Source organism: Gavia stellata, chromosome 6 (genome assembly GCF_030936135.1).
Source record: "Gavia stellata isolate bGavSte3 chromosome 6, bGavSte3.hap2, whole genome shotgun sequence".
In the NCBI taxonomy this organism is placed as follows: domain Eukaryota; kingdom Metazoa; phylum Chordata; class Aves; order Gaviiformes; family Gaviidae; genus Gavia; species Gavia stellata.
The window spans coordinates 11,822,666-11,843,883 of record NC_082599.1 but is presented as its reverse complement, the minus strand read 5'-3'; the positions used below and the strand labels follow the sequence as shown (position 1 = coordinate 11,843,883).

General features: G+C 39.8%; 1 protein-coding gene across 2 annotated transcripts in view; it reads left to right on the top strand.

The window, feature by feature from the left end:
* The window catches only part of DIP2C (disco interacting protein 2 homolog C), a 326,695-nt gene that overhangs the window by 292,695 nt on the left and 12,782 nt on the right, over nt 1-21,218 (top strand). For both annotated transcript variants that reach the window (XM_059819053.1, XM_059819054.1), the window contains 3 exons: nt 1,636-1,665; nt 3,361-3,422; nt 21,022-21,079. In XM_059819053.1, the coding sequence (XP_059675036.1) occupies nt 1,636-1,665; nt 3,361-3,422; nt 21,022-21,079 (150 nt within the window). The remainder of the gene's footprint in view (nt 1-1,635; nt 1,666-3,360; nt 3,423-21,021; nt 21,080-21,218) is intronic.

The following is a 21,218-nucleotide window of genomic DNA, read 5'->3' as shown; positions in this document are numbered from 1 at the left end:
TGCTGGCACATGGTCGTCCCTACTGCTGACTTGTTGGGGTAGTCCTCCATGCAGTTTTGACCTGCAGTGTTTTTCCAGAGAATGAAAGCCTGGCATGTTGCAGAGGTTTGCACGGAGCAGGGATGGTTCACTGGTGGCAGCCTATGCATGGGCAGGAGATTTATTTACTCCAAGGGATGTGACTTATGATGTACCCATTTTCAGACAGAAAATTGTTTGGCCCATTTTAGTTCCTTGAACAGTACCTAGCATGTCCTTAGTAAGTATCAGGTACAACAGAAGTCATGTTGGTTTTTTCCTGTTACCAGCATTAGAGATGCTCTCTATCTCTGTCTCACAAAATAAATGTGCACAGACAAATCAAGTCAGGCACTCTGGTCTTGGCTAAGACTCTGCTTCTTTTGAAACACTGTCAGAATATCTCAGCCACAGCTGGCCACAGAAGGATGATGCTGAGACTTCAACTGCTGTTTCTCAAGCCCTTCGTTAGTTAAAAGCCATATGAGGCTCTGGTACTCTCAAAGCCCTCTCTGGACCTGCAGTGTTCAACCTGGATTATTAGTAGTAGTTCTATTTTGGGGCATCAATGCCGTAAGCAGATCCATCCTATTTTTTTAAATGCTTCATCTTCCCCTGCATCTAAAAGAAACCTGTTTTAAGGTGCTGCTGTGGCAGCTTCCTGTAGTCTTTGACTTTGCTGGAATTCAGAAGTTAGATGAGAGGGATGTGGGACACCAGTGCTCTCAGAGCTGTTTATTTTCACAAGTTGTAGGGCAAGTCCCACTGCAGCCATCTGGTGTTAGATGCTCCACATGACAGTAGCGGCTTAGGACTTAGTCACCACTGTGTTTTGTCTCTTTGCTGCGTTATTGATCATGGTGGAGAACTGATGGGGTTTTATCGGCTTTTAATTTTACTGTTCTTTATACGTATTACACTGTTTATCATAGCAAATAGACTAAGAATGAAGAATTATTGAACTGTGAAGTTACTCCATTTAGTTATGGTCTTCTAGTAATTAGGTTGTGCATGAAGCCTTGATTCTGTTTTACTTTAGGAGCAGGTTAATCTGTATGAAACAAGGTGTAAGTATCTTTCTCTGTTGTATACTAATTATTTTTTTCCAAAAAGAGAGCTTACTTTTGATTTGCAGAGGGCATCGCTTACAAACTTCTTTTAGTAGTGAAATGGCAGACCTGGAACCCCTGCCTCAATGGATGTGCATTAAAATATCAGAGCCATGATGTTTACTGACTTCTTCACCAAAAACAAACAAACAAACAAAAAAAAATCCGTATGCTAGACACATGTTTTCCACTAACAACGTTGTCTGTAGTGTCCTAAAACCATTTAAGTCTGTTTGTCCAAGGTTAGCAGTCTACAGCTGTCTCTTCTGTTGCTCTACTAAAATGTTGACACCTCATTTTTTACTTTTTTTAACCTTTAATGGTATAATGGTTAATTTGTAAGATTCCTGTATTTGACATTGTTTTTCTTTTTATTTTACTCCCTGCTTTTTGCATTCTCCTCTTTTTTTTTTCTCCCACCCTTCATTCCCATTTTTTTATTATTATTTTTGTCTTGTGTTACCTTCTTTCCTTCTCTCCCTCATCCCTGCTATTCCTGCTGCTATAGCCTCACAGGCTGGGGAAGCTGGCCGAGCAGGTAGGGGATTTTCATGTTCCCTCAATACCCACCTATCAGCTTCCAACAGTGGGACAGACTAGAAATTGAGTCTGGAGATTTGGGGATTTTCAGATCCTTCTATGAAATTATAAACAAGTCCAGTATAGCTTTATCTGGATGCAGGTTTCATCAGATATTAGCTGTCTATTGTAACTATTTCATTCACACTGAAAATAAAAAATCCCATAGTGATTGTCTTTGATTTTCAAACGTGACTGTTTCCATTATTTTATAAATCAATTCAGGTTTAGTTTTATTTTTAAAGATAACCAATTTTCCCTTGGTTTTGTTTTGTTTTTTTTTTTTAACATTGCATATATTTCAAATAACTTCTCCACTCAGCACTAGTCTGTTACACTGCTGAGTTTACTAGTAGACTGAAAATCGTGTCGTTAATAGCTAGAGAGGATTTGTATCTTGTATTGTGTATAACAAGCTAAAGAGGCTAACATGCATGTGCAGCTCTATAACTCTTTTTCTCCTCTGGTGGTGGGTCGCTATCAGTATCTGTACAGTAAGTATCAATTAGTAGTGGTAACTCTTTTCCCCTTTAGATGCAAAAATTATCTGTTTGTGGAACTCCATCACAATTTTTAGTGCTCAATATATTGTGGAACTACCAGCCAGCATTGCAGAAATGCAAAATTTAGCCCTAGGCATTCCTAATGTGAAGAATTATAATATATCCCAAAGGGGACAGAAATCATTGGGAGTTGATGTTGCCTGCTCTTTTAAATAGTAAACATCTAAATAACTGATAAAGGAGTTCCTGCACCTTTAGATTACCAGGGTTAGGTGAATTTATTTTCTAGAAAGAAAATTTTCCAAGTTCCAGTGTTCCAAAATGAAGTTGTGCTGTTCTTTTAGCTTTCTGCTTAGCAGTGACATGAGGTAGGCAGCAGAGCAAAGAGCCCTAGCCTAGAGCACTGAGAATTCACGTGATGTTCCATGGTGATGAGTTTGAAGTTTCGGATAAGGAAAGATCATAGCAGGTTACAAAACTGCAGCAAAGCTGTGGGTGGAAAGGCCTAAAAGACTGTATCATCTCTGCATGAAAGGAAACTAAAATTAGTCTACTGCTTTGCAAGTAACTAAATATTGTGACATAAAGCAAGGATTTAAATTATGCAGTGGAAGACTGAAAAGGAACAGAATAATTGCTTACAGACCTTCAGTCCACATTGGTTCATGTCATGCGTGCTACCTTTACTATCTTTAGCTTCAAGTATATTCTCTGTTGCATGTACGGAAGACTCTCAGTAAACCATGCTTCACATTCCTGACCATGTGCTTCTGCCATTAAACTGTGTCTCCTCAGCAATTTCTGCATTCCTTTATACGGCAAAACGTGTTTAACATTTTTGTATGTATCCACGTGCTGATTACTTGGCCTTTTGTGGCAAATAAGACCTATGTTGACATGTGTTTGGTTAAGTAGTACGGCCGCTTGATGTTTTTCCAAACCCCACGGTAACAAGTACCTGACGGTAGGTATGTTTTCCAGTGCTCTTTCTGACTCTGTGAAGCTGGGCTTTGTTTGATGAAAAGCTTAATTATAACTTGTCACTTGATTAGCGTAATTAGCAGTGAAATGAACGTTCAGTTATTTGGGGGGTAAAACTCTTTTCTCCTCCCAGCCTTCAGGTTCTGATTAGCTGATGTTGTTATTTGCAGGGAACATCTGGACCAGATCCCACCACAGTGTATGTTGATATGAGGGCACTGAGGCATGACAGGTCGGAACCACCTTTTTCTTTTTCTCTAATACACACAATTAACAGAGTTTCTAGCAAGAAAGCCACTTCAGCACACCTCATGGTCCCTGGAAACCTTTGTAATCCTCATAAATAATTTGTGCTAACTCCTACCAGCAAGCAGACATAGACGTTTTTATTAGTTGGTTAATTCGTTTTACCGTTGATAAAACTGAAGCACTTGCCATCATCACTACAATGACTAACAAGATTCCCTGCTTTTATTGCTTTCAGGATTTCATGACACTTGTATTCAGGTGGTGCAGCCTAGACGGTCCCTAAGAAATGGAGTCCCGTTGGGCCTCTTAGCTTCACAGAGGTGTTCCTCCTGGGTTGGCTGCTGTTAGCCAGGGGGGAGACCGGGGGGGGGATTTTGCTGCAATTCTTAATGCTGCAAGACTCTGAGGGAATGGATTATTGGCTTCAGCCATTATGAGCAACCACATTCTGTAACTGTGGGTATTTTCTAGTTCTGTCTTTAATGCTAGATACATATTCAAGAAGCGAGAACTAAAATTTACCACTAGTGGGATTAAGGAGATGTCTGAAATCTTGTGGTTGGAGGGAAACTTGTGATTTTAGGTGTAATTTTAGAAAATACCCATGCACATATATTTCAGTTTTCCAATACTCCGGTCAAAAGGCTAGCAGGTAGTCTCTTTACAAAATTGTAACAGTACAAAAAGTTTTCTATTAACTCTGGAAAAGGTGAACATTTAATTGACAGTGTTCACCAGTCCTGGTTCCTTTAAAAAATCATTATCCAAATAGGGCTTTTTTTTCCTTTTTCTTTTTTGTTCTTTTTCTTTCATCCTTCTTAAAAGCCTAACAGAGAATTTGTTCCCCTTAGGTGAATACCAACTTTGGCTGTATCAAAGTGACCAGCTCAGCTTGCAGGGTGCAGACTTCAGGGCACTGCAGGCCCAAATTATCCTCTAGATAGTTAAGTCAGATAGATACACATATAGATATTTTCTTGTAGCACATGGAGTTTGGCAGGTGGAAGAAAGGAACTGCAAGATACCTGACTCTCTCATCATTTCTTTATTCCTTTTGCACACAACATTACCAACAGTAATGCTTATGCTTGAGCCATCCTTTGGGATACTACTGTCGGCATAACCCAGCCACAGAAAACTTGGTCTTCCTGGACCAGCAACTGCGGTACTGTGTAGACACAGTCCATGCTCATACTCAACCCAGTGAAAAGAAAGGCCTTTTTTTGTAAAAAGGTCTTATTGTTATGTGAGCCTACCATCTCTGCATTGCACTTTTGAAAGGAGATTTACTTGAGAAGTTGAATGATTTATGTTGTAAAAAAGAAATGAGAGGTGGAGCATTTTGTTACCTAAGAGCAGAGCAAACACTGTGACCAGGACAGCTCTCATCCAGCCTAAGTGATCTAGGCCCCTTCGGCGGTCGCTGGAAAGGCACGCAAACCACCAGTGTATCGCAGCTATCTCGGACATGCACCAGCATGGGATGAATTGACCTTTAAGATACCTTTCTTTCTGGATTGATGAGGAGTGAAGCTTACATGACTAACTTTGGAAATCAGAATCACACAGAATCACAGAATCATGAAGGTTGGAAAAGACCTGTAAGATCATCAAGTCCAACCATCAACCCAACACCACCATGCCCACTGAATCATGTCCCGCAGTGCCATGTCTACACATTTTTTGAACACTGCCAGTGAGGGTGACTCCACACCTTCCTGGGCAGCCTGTTCTAATCCTTGACCACTCTCTCAGTAAAGAAATTTTTCCTAATACCCAGTCTAAACCTCCCCTGGCACAACTTGAGGCCATTTCCTCTTATGCTATCACTAGTCACTTGGGAGAAGAAACCAACACCCACCTCACCACAAATCAAATGTTTAGTTTCTAATAGACACAATAAGCTGACACTTACTTACCCATAGTGTTTGCTCTAATCTCAGAGCTCTGAAATGGTTGAAGCTGAACACAATGTAGATAGATACGTGTAAGCATCATTCAAGTGCAGGAGAAAAAGCTAATGAATCATTAAAAATAAAGTTGTAGCTATAGAGGGGAAAGAAAAAAACAAATGTAGATTAATTCCTTATTTGGCATTATTTTTTCTGAGAGGAGAAAGAAATTTATAGAATATTCATTGGAAGGGAAGTATATAGAAACAAATATATATAGAAAGAGAACATGACATTCACAGTTAATAAAAATTATAAACAATGAACATAAATTTGAATAGATTTATATAGAGAGAACAAGATTTACTGCTCATAAAAGCTGCATCAACCATGGGTATACTATTTCTCATGTCATTGAGAAGTAGTCATCGTTCTTAAGATCAGACTTTCCAGTGTATTAATTTATATTTAGTGACTAGTTCTACACAACATGAAAGATGATCTTTAGAGTTGGATTCTCAGATTGTGGTAATGTAGATTTTAATTTGATGGATTAAAGCTGTGCCTCATTTACTCAGCCCTGTGGAATTTAGAACTAGATTCATGGGTCATAAATTAGGGGAGAGAACAACTTTATTTGACATAGTCTCTTCACACCTGCCATTTCTAACCATTTTAGTGGAACTTAATGTCACTATTGCTTAACAGTAACTGAAAGATTGCTGTACATAGCTGTGAGATGGTATAGTAACAACCCACCGAGTCTCTGCAGGTCAGCCAGTCCCCCAACAATATGAAAAACGTACACTGTACACTGAATGTGACAAAATTTTTTTCATATTTTATATTTTAGAAGATATTTTCCAGAATTTGAAAAAGACTGAACATCATTATATTTTTCTTGACATGATAACACTAGTTGCTGCAAAAAGCAGCTGTAGTACATCTCTTTCTTTGAGATTATTCAAATCCTACTCACATCTATAAAAATTAATAATCAGTTTGAATACAACTATTTCAAGCTCATCCGGTAATTACGTTTTTGCACACTTCACAGCTTATGAAAATGTCATTGTTTGATAGGAGTTTAGATCAAAATACCTGTGCTATGTACAATTTGAGTAGAGATCTAGGGGTGGTCAGCCGGCCAAGCTAGACATTTCCTCCCAGCTCTCACTGGATTTGGATGGTTTGCTTCTTAGGTCAGGTTGGAGGTTCTCAAACACCTTTTTGTGTGTGCCTCTGTGTGGTTTTGAGCCACCAGCCCACTGGTTTAGCTGCTGGGACTCTGCAACTCTGACCGTATCTTCCAGCTGAGGGGAATGGCTGGGACTGGGCTCACGTGGCGGTTCAGGACACTTGTGCTAAGCGGTGCAACCACTCGGTCAGTGGCTGGCATCAGTTATTATACTGGAAAAAGGCTTGATTGCCTAGCTGTGAGCATCTAGTGCAGTTTTAGATGCTACAGCTACTCCAGCAGGGTCTCCCACAGAGCTCACGTTGTATTTGCTGTCACTAATGAGATGTCCCAGGCACCCTGTGCTGTCTCAAATGGCATTAGACACCTCTTTTTGGAAACTGAGTAACATCCTGATAGCAAGAGTATACTGCGCTGGCTTGCTCTTGGTGACAATACATCAGTGTTGTGGTAGTCGGCATCTCATTGATTTTCTAAAAATCAGAGTGTCTTCAGGATGGCCAAGAAAGAGTGAGCAAAGACAGGCAAGTCCCACCTGGGCTGTTTAATAAAAAATCAGGAGAAGACTCCTGAGGTAGCACCAAGTGGCTGATATGCCCCTGCACTGCAGTGCAATGCAGTTTAGAGAGGTTAACTCAGATCCAAAAGGCAAAATAGGTGGCTTAATGCTTCACCACGCATCAGCTGGCCTCGCAGCAGGCTGCGCTGGCACGGCACGGCTGGTCCCCGTTGCTGACTCACTGTGCAACTCAGGTCATGGAAATGTGCCCGTGTGCATCTGCAGGGAGGGCAGATGCAACAAAACTCCAGGTCGTTGGCTGCATTTCACTGTCACTGCCTCTGGGAATATAATTTTATCCCCGCCCCCCCCCCCCCCCCCCCCCCAAAAAAAAAAAAAAAAGCAATAGAATAAATATATGGATATTCTTGTCCCGCTGGCTAAACTGCTGGTTTTCAGATCACTCCATCATCATTTTAGATGACTCATGTTCTCCTCAGAAAGCTTTTCAGGTGGTTAAGCACAGGATACCTAAATATGCTAAAAGATGAGAAGTGCTTGGAAGATAAAAAAGAGAGAGAGAGACCCTTTTCTCATCAGACCAAAACACCATATACTTGAAAGATGTTGGCTTTTATAACACTTACAGGCTTTTGTAGCAGTAAAGACGTAAATTTAAAGCCCAAGCATCCCTTTTATCCAGGATGTTCTAAAACATTATCTACATGTGTTAATAAAGTTACAAATGTCCAACAAAAAAATGCATCTCTGATATTAGCATAAAAATTTCACAGCCTCTTCATCCTTAACAGCACGTTAGTTCTTGGTAGAAAAATTATTTATTGGCAAAATGAGCCACTTCATCAAAATGAGAATAGACCTCATCTGTATTCCAAAATAAATCTTCCTTTCACATAGACAGGGCAAAAATATTTTTTAAGTGTTCTTCAGGAGGTCAGGCTGGATTTTCAAATGTTTCAATATATTTGCCAATATTCTAAACCATTTTTTTTAAATAATTCAAAACTGTTTTCCAAATGTTACTGTTTTAACCTGCTAGTTTAAATTTTGAAATTACCTTAAATATGAAACTAAGCTGATATGAATAAGAAATAAAATAACATGAAAAATGTTGAAATATTTTGACTGCTTTGGATTTTTGCTCAGATTTTTAACATAGGAAATGTTTTTTTCTGTGTTTCTGTATCTTTCATATTTAAAATGTTGCATAGAGGATTTCCTCAGAAGTTTTAATTAGTGAGCTGAAGGATCCATCTGGTGATGGCTGAGGGAGATCATTAATCTTCTCCTAAGGTTGAAACTTCCTGCCAATCCTGTAAAGAAAAACATCCCCTTGCATCTTGATATTCTCTTCTATAGCAAAACCTTATCCATAAAGAAAAGAAAAGAAGATGATGAAAATCACGGTCCTGCCCTAAGTGGGGCAAGGAAAGATCTACTTTGATATTGGAGTTTATTTTAAAAGGACAAAAAAGTAAAAGGAAACAAATTCAGTGTAATCTGTGTCTGCTTCCAAAAGCGGGTAAAAATGTCACCAGTCGTCTTGTTCAATAGCAGGTAGTGCCAATGTATGAGCTCTGATGGAGTGGAGGCTTAAGAGTTCTAAGGGGAGAGAGCCACTAACCAAGTCACATATGTATTGATGAAGATTTTGCAACCATTTTGCATGCGTTTGTAATAGACAGTTTCCCCTTATTTTGACTACAAATTGTATTTAAGCTGATTATTGAACTATACCCACATTTTGTCCCAAACTGGGTAAGAATGAAGACTTTCAACCAGTGTTAGTAAACGCTGTTCTCAATTTTATTTGTTACCATCTCTAGTTTCATATATGCGGGCATCCTTACCCCTCATATCCTTCTGATCCTTTTTTTAAATTCCAGTATTCCCTTTGGTGAAATAATAGGTGCATTAAATGATCATTTAAATTACTCAGTTGCATCTAGTTAAGTCTCTCTTTTTCAGTAGGATTAGAAAAATTGAGAATTTAATTTATTAAACCCTTTTGTGGTTTACTAGATTTCCTTTTGAGCTACATGTAATGGTGAGCTACTTCAATAGTTTCTTGGTCACGGACATGGCAAGGCAGCTGGCACTAAAGAGGGAGCCAAATCCAGGTGTAGGGTATTTCCAAATAGACTAGAAGCACCAAGATGTATTTGGGTTCAAGTTACTAATTTTTGAGTCTGGCTATCAATCAGTGTGTGGCATGTGGTATCCCTAGTCTCTCATTGAAATACTCCCACTCCATCATTAGAACAATTCTTTTAATCTGATTACCCTCTGTATTTATGAAACAAGCAGTTTGTGGAGCTGTACAAATAGGTGTCCTCTTTTTATGTGGCCATTGACATCTTCTTGGAGTGAAGCAAAATAGTGTATCTCTTAGAAAGAGGTGACCCTTATGTCATTAGCAGACTTGATTTCTTAGGAAGTCATTTGTATGTTGTACTAAATCTTATTTTTCGTTTTGGACTTCAGGGATATTTGGAGATCTCTGAACTTCCATCAGACTTGCTCAGACATTGTCTCCTTGACAAAGGTGATTTCAGAGGATGGAAATTCTGAATCTCATTCCCCAAGAAAAGACGGGAACACTTGTAGCATTTCAAAGATATGTGAAAACAGTTACTTAGGATTTATTTTTATAGATTGCTTACACGCTGAGCCCAGTCTGAAATGCAGGAATCCTGTCAAAAGGAATCAGTTAAGGCTTTGGCTTCATTTTAATATATTCCAGCATTTCAGACTTCGTGCAGGAAAAGAAAAATAGCCTTTCATTCTGGCTGTCAATTATTTATCCTTCTCCTCCATATTTTACTGAAACTTTCATGTTGCGTATACATTGTTTTGGGTAATACCAAGCAACAAAGCCACGGGAGCTTTTTTCCTAATTCTCAAACACCTCTACTCCATCTGCCTTGAAAAATACTCTTATTATAGGGTTACCAGATGAAAGAACTACTTAGCTAAATTATTGTGTAAGCTATAGCTGCAGCAGTGCTCTGTAGCACAGTCACGGCATGGAGAATAACCATTTTATAGTCACGTAGTAGGGAAAAGAGGTGGTGGTGGGACATATGTCAGAAGGAGACATGCTAATGGCAAGTTACAGTAAAATAGTTACCTTTTGTGAAACTTTAGTTGATTAATCGTACTTGAAAGCCATTTGCCAATGGTAGCAAAAGAGAAACTTCGAAGAGCGCTCCCTGATGCGTTGGGGAACAGTGCTTTTTCCAGCTCTTGTAATGGGTTACAGCGTACAGAGCCCAGTTGCAGGTTACAGAAAATCCCAGTCCTCAATTATTCGCTCTGTGAGGGGTCCAAAGGGGTAGTTAAAGTCTATTATTGCCCCCTTTGACACCCAGCCACCTTTTCCCTTGCAGTGAGATTCAGTAGGTAAAGTGTGTAGAGTATTTTGAGGTTTGAAGTGCTGTATACTTGGTGAACTGTTCAAAACATAGACCTCACAAGTCATTGGCCTCAGAAAGTCACCAGTGCTTTATATGCAATAAGCTCATTTACAAATTGAATTGTCAAGTACTACCTCTAGCAGTGCCATTCCGGTCATCCCGAGCTTCGAGGATCTTCTTATATGGGTGGCTCCAATTCCAAGTTTCACACATCACCATGCTTTTTTTTTTTTGATTGTCTGTTGCTTTCGCTGTTTGGGTTTTTTTCTGTTATCGCAGAAACAGGTTTTTCATGGAAAATGAAAAGACTTTCACCCCTGTGAAGTCAGTCGAAGAGGTAACTCAGTTGGGAGGTGGAGGGGTTGAGGTCTCTAAAATAAAACCTAAGTCCCGCAAAGTTTTAAGTATGCTAAGTTAACAATGCAGTTTGATTTTGAGGAGTCTTTGTAGAAACGTCTGGCTTTTAGGCATTTTGCCCATTAACTTCCAGAATCTCATTAGTGAGTTTAAGCTGTCTGTCATGGTACTGGCAAAACCCTCCTTGTTCTTCATGTTTTTGCTCAGAAGAAGATACGGCCTTGGCCTTTTAGTGGCATTGTGTCTTATTTCTGCCATGCAAACACTGCTGTCTCAAAAATCCCCTTGGCACTGTTTCTGATCTATGGGAAACAAATCTCCCAGAAAGAAAAGTTAATTCGTGCTGATAAGCATCATATCAACACTTCCAATTCTGACTTAGAGAAGTCCCAGTCTGTCTAGACTGGAGGAAAGATTCTCTTGTGCTGTTCCTGCCTGCGTCGGCAGACGAACCAAGAGACTTGTTCAGCCTCTGTGCACTAGATAGATAGTCAGTGATTAGGAATAAAGCTGACGACCCGGGAAACTGAAGAGGAGCAAATATCGTCTAAGGGATTGCACTGTTTACGTATGAGGATCCAAAGTTATAACAAAATTTGTGAATGTACCTATTTTAAGAGCTTTGAAAGATGCTTCATGTTTCCAGGCACAAAGTAACTTCTGTTGCAGGGCCAGAGAAAGGGTCAAACATCCAATAACTTTGAGATGGGAAGACACCCCCTCTTGTCCCAATCAGTCTGAGCTGTGAGACTAAACTAGGGGGATGGGAACCCTGCAAAGCAATTTCTGTGCTTTCTAAGGCAAGATTGCTAGCTCTTGAAGTATTTTGTCCCTTGAAACAAGTCTATTTCTTCCTTGATTAAGTCATCTTCAAGGGATCAGAATATTATGATTTTAATGGAACAGGACAATAAGAGTTGGCTCTAAATATGGTTTTGGAAAGAGGATGTGGTTTAGCATACTTCAACTACAAATCAAGAAATTCCAGTTATATTTCCCTGTAGGTTCTTAGGAGAAAGAGAATACTGTCACATGTACCAAGTAAGATGAAAACAAAGAGAAAACAAAAAGCCGTAGCTTTCCAGGAAAGTAAGTGTACTGCAGTTGTACATTTGTGTAATTGTTTACAAGTGCCATTTGCATGTGATTCTTCAAACATGAGTAAAAGAACTGGATGAAAAATGGTTCAATTGTTGTTTGTTTTTACAAACCAGTTTTGAATTTCGCAATAATATTGCAGCTTACTAAATACACCAACGTTTTTATTCCTGAAGAATGTCTGATGCTGTTACAAAAAAGGAATTTCCCATTTCAGAGTATACTGAGCTTCTTTGGAGTTACAGGTCCTTCTCTTTCAATCAGGCTCCTTACAGAAGCTGGGAACTGATAAAGCAAGCTGGCCGCTCACATTTCTGAGGAAGATTTATTAAAAATTCTTCCTTTCCCCCCCCGCAGAAGCCATACTTCTTTCTCTCTCCCAGAAGCTGCCATGAGTCTAACCATATGGTTACAAGAATGTCTTAAAAAAATGGAATTTTCATTCTTCCATTTTCTTTACAGATAAAATTTATTACCTATTTGATTTTTACCGATAGTGTATTCTGAAGCATGATTTGCTTTGTTTCCCTCGTTTTGGTATATACTACTAATGGAGCACTAAACAGTGATTCTTTAAAAATGCCAAGAGTGATCAGCATACAGTACATTCACTGTTTCGGTAGTGGAGGAAAAAGCACTGCTTTCCCATACTGCTACCTTAGAGTGTATTTCACAATAGAGACACCTGCTTTCAAAGGAAAAACACTTAATGAATACATGTAAGATTTGGAGCAAGCCTTTGTAGCTTCTGCAGACCTAGCCACAGACTGTGGTGTGCTATAAGAGATGGAGCTTCCTAAATGCTTTCCATCCCTCTTTCCTTTCCCCTCTTCTCTTGCCAGCCTTTGTAGGAGGACAGGGCCTTTGCAGTCCCACATGCTGACAGTTTTTTGCCATGAATAGTTCAGCAGAGGGTGCTGTGCTGGCGGTTACCCCTGGGAAGTGGGCTCTGTCACCTCTGGGACCCACGCCAGCATTGCTAGCCTCAGGCACTCATTTGGCCCCTGTCGATGCAGTCTCTGGCTGTAAGAATATTGAACAGTTAGGGTTGGGAAGGAGAGCTCTGAAAAACAGTGAAAACATCCTGGTTTTATATAAGGAACCCTTACTAACTTTGTTAGAGATGTAATATCCTCTTAAGTAGCTCTTTTCAATAGCTCTTAATATGTTGCTTCAAGCCTTGCATATCCTTCTTAATGTTACATATACTAGAAGTGTCTGTTTGCAGAAGATGAGCTTACTGACGTGAAGAGTCTTGCGAAGCTCAGCCAGGGTTCCCAGTAAGTCTCTTGTGAAAAGGAGGGTCCCTTTTCAGTGCCTTCAGGTGTACAAGGCACTGCTGCTCGTGGCACCACTGACCTTTTCTTCAGAGTGGTAATCTGAGTCCTAATTCAACTGCAGAAATTAGCTCCTTGTGTTGAAGTTTTCCATGCACAGCAAATGTCCCTGGTGGCTGTTAAGGAGAGGGAACTTTCTGCAAGTTCTTCCCCAACAATGCAGGGTGCCTGCTCTGTGAGTCAGCTGGTGGTGTCAGTTTTGAAGCTTGACACAAGATAAGGAGCTGACTTGATTTCAGAAATTTTATCTTTGAAAATACTGTGTGAATATAAAATATTAATATTGCATAGGGGAAACTAAAATTATTTCCATCATTTGTTAACAACAGATAGGGTAATTCAATTACCTGAAAAAGTTTTCAGACCCCAAATTTGTTATAGTGAAAGTTTTCCCTATGTGTGGAGTCTCTTTTTCTTAATTAGAACTGGGAAGATAAAGGGTTACAAAATAGAGAAAGCATATTGCATTAAACAGAACCATCATGTCACAATTGTGATTATGAGAAGCGCGATAAAAACAATTGGCAATAAACAACGTGTCCTGAGAGGTTTGTAATCTAAATAAAAAGGTAACAACTGAGAGCAGCATTATGCCTGTTTTTGCAAATGTGAACCTGAAGCACAGAGAAAGGTGATGCTCTGCCTGATGGGGCACAGTAGGTGTGAGGTAGGGCTAGGAGGGAGACCAAATTCTCCAGAGTCCCGGTCCACTGCATTCACTTGAAATAGTTTTATATCGTGCTTTACACAATGTGCAAAGTTAAGTTAAAGAAATTTGATGTAGTTCACATATAATGAAAGCTGAACATTGTAAAGTACTCCAAGGCTGAAAACAGACATAAACATGGCTTAGTTTTTTTACATATTCCCATAGTCTTATATGATAAAATTGCTATTACTTTTTTAATCTCTGAAGCTTTGAATATTCCCTTGCTGAACCAGAGTTCCTGCCTCATTTCGATTCTTTTGCAACTTTCTGAACTGTCTTAAACCCTTGCGTAACCTTTTCTGCTTTTTTGTTCAGCCATCTGAAGGATTGGAAGCTGTTTGCTTATGACCTCAGGGAATTTGGGACATGAAGTGTGATTTAGGCTTATAGTGAAGAAAAGCTTTTGTTGATTATCGAATTAACAGGATTAAAATATGTCCTAGACATATAGAAGATTTAATGATGGTTCATTTTGTTGGCTAAAGCTTGCCTCAATCCAAAATTCCCTTTTTCAATCTCATTTGTATTTATCCATTATCTGAATTTGTCATGTGATGGGAGGAAAACTGCTCAGAGGAAACCAGGATGATGCAAGGAAACTCTTTTTCATCATCTAGATGTTCCTGTCAGCCTAAGTGTTCAGCTATGCCATCTTCCTGCTTTTCTGATCTGGCTATTTGAACTGGGTATGTCATTTTGGAAGGCAGAGCTTATGTTCTTTGCTCCATATTTCCATTTTTGGTAGAATGAGCTCATTGACTTGTCAATTCTGGAATAGTTTGTGTAGAAATATTTTACTATTTGAGTAAAGAGAAGATGCACTGAAAGTCTTGAGTGTCAAAGAGACCTGATGCCAGTCCAGGATCCCACTGTTACTTACAATGCTCATCTTTCATCTAACTATAGAAAATCAGAACAGGCTGCATCAGCCCTTTCCCACCATCAGTCTTACCCAGACACCATCTCAACATTAGACAGCGATACGTATTTGAAAGGTGTTGATGATGACAATAGTTCATGGCAATAGTTCCTAGCCATTGAGTCAGAACTGGGAAATCACTGTGCTACACGAAAGCACATTTGCTGTCTGGCATTAAATGCCTTACAATAGGAATTTTGTTAAAATTTCTAATGAATTAGGTGGGTTTTGCACCAGAAAAGACCACAGTGTTGAAATCAGAAGAGTCAGTTTTGACAGATCTTTTTCTGCTTAAGGAAGAAGACAGAAGTCTCGAACTGGTCAAAACACCCTACTTTTAACTTTTGAGTTTTTGCTCATGATGGTGGTTAAAGCATTTTCAGTTTGGAGAGTTAATTACCTTACATTTCAGGACAAAACAAAAAACCTGAAACACTAAACATAAATAACCTTTTTTTCTGACCTGCAACATTTTTTTTCAGTTTCCGTTTACAGCTTCTTTCCATATTTCAGTTTTTTCTTCCAGTTTAATACAGAAAAAAATTCAAAACATCAATTTCTTGCAGGATAAGAAAATATCCACTTTTTCCCCACTAGCTCAACTTCTAATGTAATATGACAATCAGCAGGAAAACTTAAGAAATAGGGCTGGAATGAAACCAAAGAGACCATCGACTACTTCTTTCTGCCACGGAAAGGCTGTGGGCAAGGAGGGGACTTATATACAGTGTGTTTTCGATATATATTAGGTTATATGTGCATCACATCCTATCTGGTTTCCTCTAGGTTTTGTTGCGGAAGGTTTTCAAGAGTGGCAGCATCCCAAAACAGCTACTGAAAGAAATTAGTGTGCAAAATAGCTAGTATTAAAGACACCAAAACGTTGGACTTCCAAGCTGGCATGACTGCAAAGTGACATGGTGTGAGAACAGACCGCTCAAGACAGGAGGAAGGTCGGTGGGGTAGGCAGGGAAATAAGAGCTTGAGATGGTGGAAGGTGCAGCCCTTCAGTGCCCAAGCCTGGCTAACAGCAGAAGGCACTGGCACACTGACGAGGAGGAGGAGGGCAGTTACCATGGCTCAGCTTGTGGGAATGGCTATAAAGGAAAGAAAAAAGTTTAAGATGTGGGGTTTGGCCAAGTGTTAGGGTAAAAGGCAAACACTTTAGCTGAGTTATATTTAAAAAGAAGGGGACAGGGGGAAAAAATCCTTTGAATTGGATGCGGAGAGCTAGTTAGAAATAACAAGAGGAAGCTAAGAACGGTTCGTGCCAAGCATCGCGGAGTAAAAAGGTTCCTGACTATGAAATACATTCAGCTGAGAAATAAACTCTGAAGGGAGGTGGAAGAAGCCCCATCATTCGAAATACTGTAACAGGAGCAGACAAAGCACTTGAAGTGCACTGGGGGGAACAGTCTTTTTTTGGCAGGGAGAGAGACTTGGATGACCTCATAGCTTCTTTCCATCTCTATTAGAATCACAGAATCCAAAGTCTTTCTCAGAGCAACAGCACAGCCAGCTTTGAAGGTTTGCCCAGTTTTGGCATCGTAACGTTGGTTAGTACCACTCTGCACGCTCCAGCCCCTGCAGATTCCCAAAGCAATAGTAAATACCTCTGCTGACAAACCCTCTGATCAGTGCAAAATACTAGCAAGCTGTGGAATATATTTTGGAGAGTTTTCACCACTCTCCAAATGGACCAGCTCTAAAAAGGAGCGTAAACAAAATTTGCAGTTTCACGTAAGATAGTTGGGCAGAAAGGCATTGTTACTGTATTTCAGTATCCCCTTTGCTGCACAGTGATTACAGTGCCAGTTGGTTATAGCTTGCCAGTTTTCATTCCGAAGTCAATTTTCAGTCCTACTTTTCTGTAGTAAGTGTTTGATTTAACGGAGATGAAACCTGTCCAGTGTATTAAATTGTAACACATACTTGTGTTGTAGCTGCATTCCCTATTAAATTCCAGTAGCCAAACTTTTAAATGTAGGCAGCTTTCTCAACTGTACAGCTCTAGTTAGAGATTTTTTTAAGAAAAAAAGACTAATTCTCAAGAACGAGTGAAAAAAATTATAAAAATTATACTCTCCTATACTATGCTATATAAATACTACAGATTCATTGCGTATCGTTGCTTATAGCTTTGTAACAGTGCAACGATTCTTAAACATCTCTGCCTCTCCCCTGCAGTGAGACATTTTGGTGGGAGAGAAACTCTGTGGCTGCCCTACATTGGGCCACTGATTTATGTTTTCCCTCTCAGCTTGGCTGCAAACCACCAGAAGGTGCAAAAGTAGCTTTCACGCCCAAGGGCAGCGTTTTTCTCCCAGCCACTTGATTTTCAGGCTCTTTGCCCAGGCTGGCTTTACTGCCATGTTCTCCTCTGCCCTTCCAGCAAGACTCGAAGGCAGCGGAAAGCAGCGGGAAGGCTCTGTACTCGCTTTGTAAGAGATTGTTTTCTCTCCCAACAAAGAATGGCTGGAGCACTGCAGAGAAACAGGACTGGCCCTTTCTAGACTTCTGCTGTCTGGGAGCACGTTATCATTATTTGTGAATTTGGAGGAGGTTTACTAACATTGTCCTAAGAAGGCTGTAAGGAGCCGTGGGTTTCTTTGCCAGCATCACCCGGGTGATTCAGGGGGGTTGTTTTTCAAGGGGCTCATGGGCCCTGTGCTCTGCCTTTTTACCTTGCCTGCCAGACCAGCCTTGACAGTGATGCTGCTCACCTGAGAGGGAACGCGAAGAAGTTTTCAATCGTGTCTGCTGCCTGTGCTTGTCAGTGGAAGAATGGAAAACTCTTGGGGAAGAGTGGGAACAATCAAATTATTTTATACTGAAGCACAGTAAAACTCATTTTAAAAATTATTGCCTAATGTCCATAATACATTCACAGTACTAGTCCCAGTAGAGTTAATAAGACTATTACGCACTTAAAATTAAGTATGCACACAGGAGTCGGTAACATCAGAATTTAATGTTTTACTTCTATTTTTTTTAAATCTCTTTGTGGCAAAATATCTTTTATTATTTCAGAGTTGTTAGAGGTTTGACAGCATGTTCCCAAATGGATTGTGAGCTTAGCAGAAACTTTTTAAAAAGGAGTCCAAGTTTTTGAGCGCTAACAGGGCCCTCACAGAAAACCTCCAGGAAATGCCGTTTCTATGTTTAGTGCGCTGCCGTGATAACTCTGTAGGGATGTGAGGCGGAAAGCACGCAGTGGGAGAGGTTTAACAGAATTGGAAACTGAGAAATTGCACCTTCTGGATCATCATGTGCTAAAAAATCAGACGAGGTTAAAGGAAGTAGGTGGGGAGAGACTAGAAGAATATGCTAGTGATAATAAGAACAAGGTGGGAAGCACAGGTGCTGAAAGCAAAGAGGAGAGAGATGGTCAGATTTATGAATGTTGATTCATTTCCAGTAGTCACTTCATTGACCATTGGATGCATAACTTTACTATAGGTGATTTCTGCTAGGCCTGGAGTTCAGCAACATTTCACTGAGGCATGTCTTAATAACGGGAAGGGAGCGAAGGCCAGCAGTGTCTCTGGGCGGCGGGACAGCTCTGACATACACTTTTCCTGCCCCAGAGGTTTTTTGCTACTGTTATCCAAATTGAATTATTTTTAAACCAATCTTAAATTCAAATAAAGTACTCCTGACCTTTGTTACACCATCACTCCTAGCAGTGCTTATGGTTGAGTTTTTTTAAACTGTCTCTTTTTTAAGATTTTCTCTATTTGACAAATGTTGGTAAATACTGAATAGGATAACTGTCTGTTAAAGGAGATACTAAGTGGTTGAGATGATGAGTAGTTCTTCTAAGAACAGCTACCTGTCTGCAAATACATATCTAAAGACTGAGATACCAGTTGTTTGGAAGAACTCAGTTAAAGGCATTTTCTATTTCTACACCAATATGGATTTTACAGAACAAAGATATATATAAAAAGGCAGAAATACAGACATTATTAACAACTGTGTTTTGCAATATTTGATTGTGTTTCCATATGCACAGAGTTCTTTTTAAAGCCTTTGCTGCATACTCCTAAGTATCTATGATTCAGCTTGCCATTTGAACAGCAACGCAAGTGTGGCTTATGTAGACATACCCTTTATAGAGTAGTATTAATTTAGCCTCGCATGTACACCTTATAGTGATGCTCCTGTGGCCTGGGTTTCTGCTGCCCTGTATCTGTGTCCCTGGTTGAACAGATGGATGTTGTGGCTTCGCTGCTTTTGCTGCGAATCCGGCGGTGGCCCTGCTGCTCTTCAGCTGGTGGGAGGCTCAACAGAAAATGTTGTAGAAAACACAGGCAGGTGTGCACACCTGTAACACAACAGAGGTTTAAGAGATCAATACACTGTAAAACAAGGACAGTATAGCATTAAAGGTAACACACAGAAGTGGTAATTAGTGCTTCAGGCTCTGTCTGGAAGTTTTGTGGCAGTTGAACAAACGTTGGAAGGTGGCTCCTGTTACACACCTTGCAGGAGAGCAGGTCAAGCTGCAGCTGCCTAACCGTGCCTGCTCCAGGCGCTGCCCCGTGCAGGGCACTTTACATCCTTTTCCTCTCAAAATGACTTGGAAAAGCAGTCTGAAATTGCTGGGTATTTGGGTTGTATCTCTTTCTGTTAGTGCAAGGAACAGTTCACACTGATGTGCAGTGTCTCAGGGCTTAGCCCTGCCCCGTCCATCAAGGTTGAGAGACTTCCCAGAACTGCAGATAAAACACTATTCACTATTCCTGCCTTGACCTTGACAGTCTCAGCTTTTATAGAAGAGTTTTGGAGCAAAGAAATAGTGGAGGGGGGGGGAAGAAAGATAATCTTTTTCCATCTCCTTTATGTTTAGGGGCTGAACTTGCCAAAGCTTTGTTCTTCTCCAAAGGGACCTCTAGCTGAGGTCTCTCTGTGTCTCATCCCTCCTTTCCCAAACTAAGCACTGCAGTACTCTGTCTATAAAAAGACCTCAAAACAGTCAAAAAAGATCTATCGTGACTGCTCCTAACAGACTGCAGTTTTATGATCAGTTTAACTGGATCCAGTTCTCCACCCATCTACTCCTAGCTATGTCTTCCTCTCTTCTGATGTTTCATCTTTACCTTCTACAGGTTTGGGTTTTAGGCATCTTGTGATGTTTTTTTTCTTTCTAATCACAGAGCTGAGGGGAGGAAAGGGGTAAGAACAGCTCTTTTGACAGAAGTCCAGATTTAGATTGGTTAAGTGGATTATGAAAAATGTTTGGGAGTGGGAAGTTTAAGGTTTTCGTGGGCTATTAGTGCTTTTAAATTATCTCACTTAGGATACAGGAATGCCTAGATGCTACCAAATTTTCTTCACCATCTACTGGCTGAGATCATCAGCTATTTTAGGACTTTAAAGTCTCTGTCATTCCAACCTGCTGAGTACTTTTCTAAGGTTAAATGAGGAATTTCCTTCTAGACTGTGATACTACTGAAGAAGAGCTGCCATTTCTGTTCCTTTAGTGGGAAAATAGGTTATCTAAGAAAGGAAGAGGAAGGACCAGAAAGTCACACTCAGAGAAAGGGTCTGACCTCACAGTAATAATATTTTTCATTAAATGATTTTTTTTGTTGTTGTTAAAATGTTTATCAACCACTGTCCATTGAAAATCATTAAAAACTTGCAAATGCGGATTTCAAGCTGGGGCTGGGTTATGAGCTATTTCAGTATGACTTTGATTTTGACTGTTAACTACTCGTGGAATGTGGTTGCTCACTCAGCTCCCATGCTTTTGTGTATGTGCCCTGGCATTTATGATGTTCTTGGGGGAAATCAATATTTTAGATCCCTCTTCTTGTGAATAAATTTGTGCATGGAATTCCATTTACAAAAGTCTATCAAAACCAAATAAAAGGCACCAACTACATTTGAAGAATTTAATATTTAAGAAAACGTTCACACACATCTTTTTTTCATTATTTTCCCAGACGTAAGTCTTGCCTAAGATTAAATATTGGGCCCAATTGTGTTCTACAGGATATAAGCTTCATCTATTCCAAAAATAACATTAATCTCTGCGACCATTAACTGTTCCTTTCAGAAATAAATATTAATGGAAAGCAAATAAATGCAACCGGGTATTATGTATACTATTTTTACATGTATTTTACAGAGTTCGTTTAGTTGAAAGAGGATCTCCACATAGTTTGCCGCTCATGGAGTCAGGAAAAGTAAGTACTGAAAGAAGATTTAAACGTACCTTTTACGGTAAATATTTTCAGTAAATTTCCACTTCTGTTCATTTTTATGTGAATGTAGTGTTGAGGAAGGCTTTATCAGCTGTGCAGACTGAAGACCTTTCTTTACTGT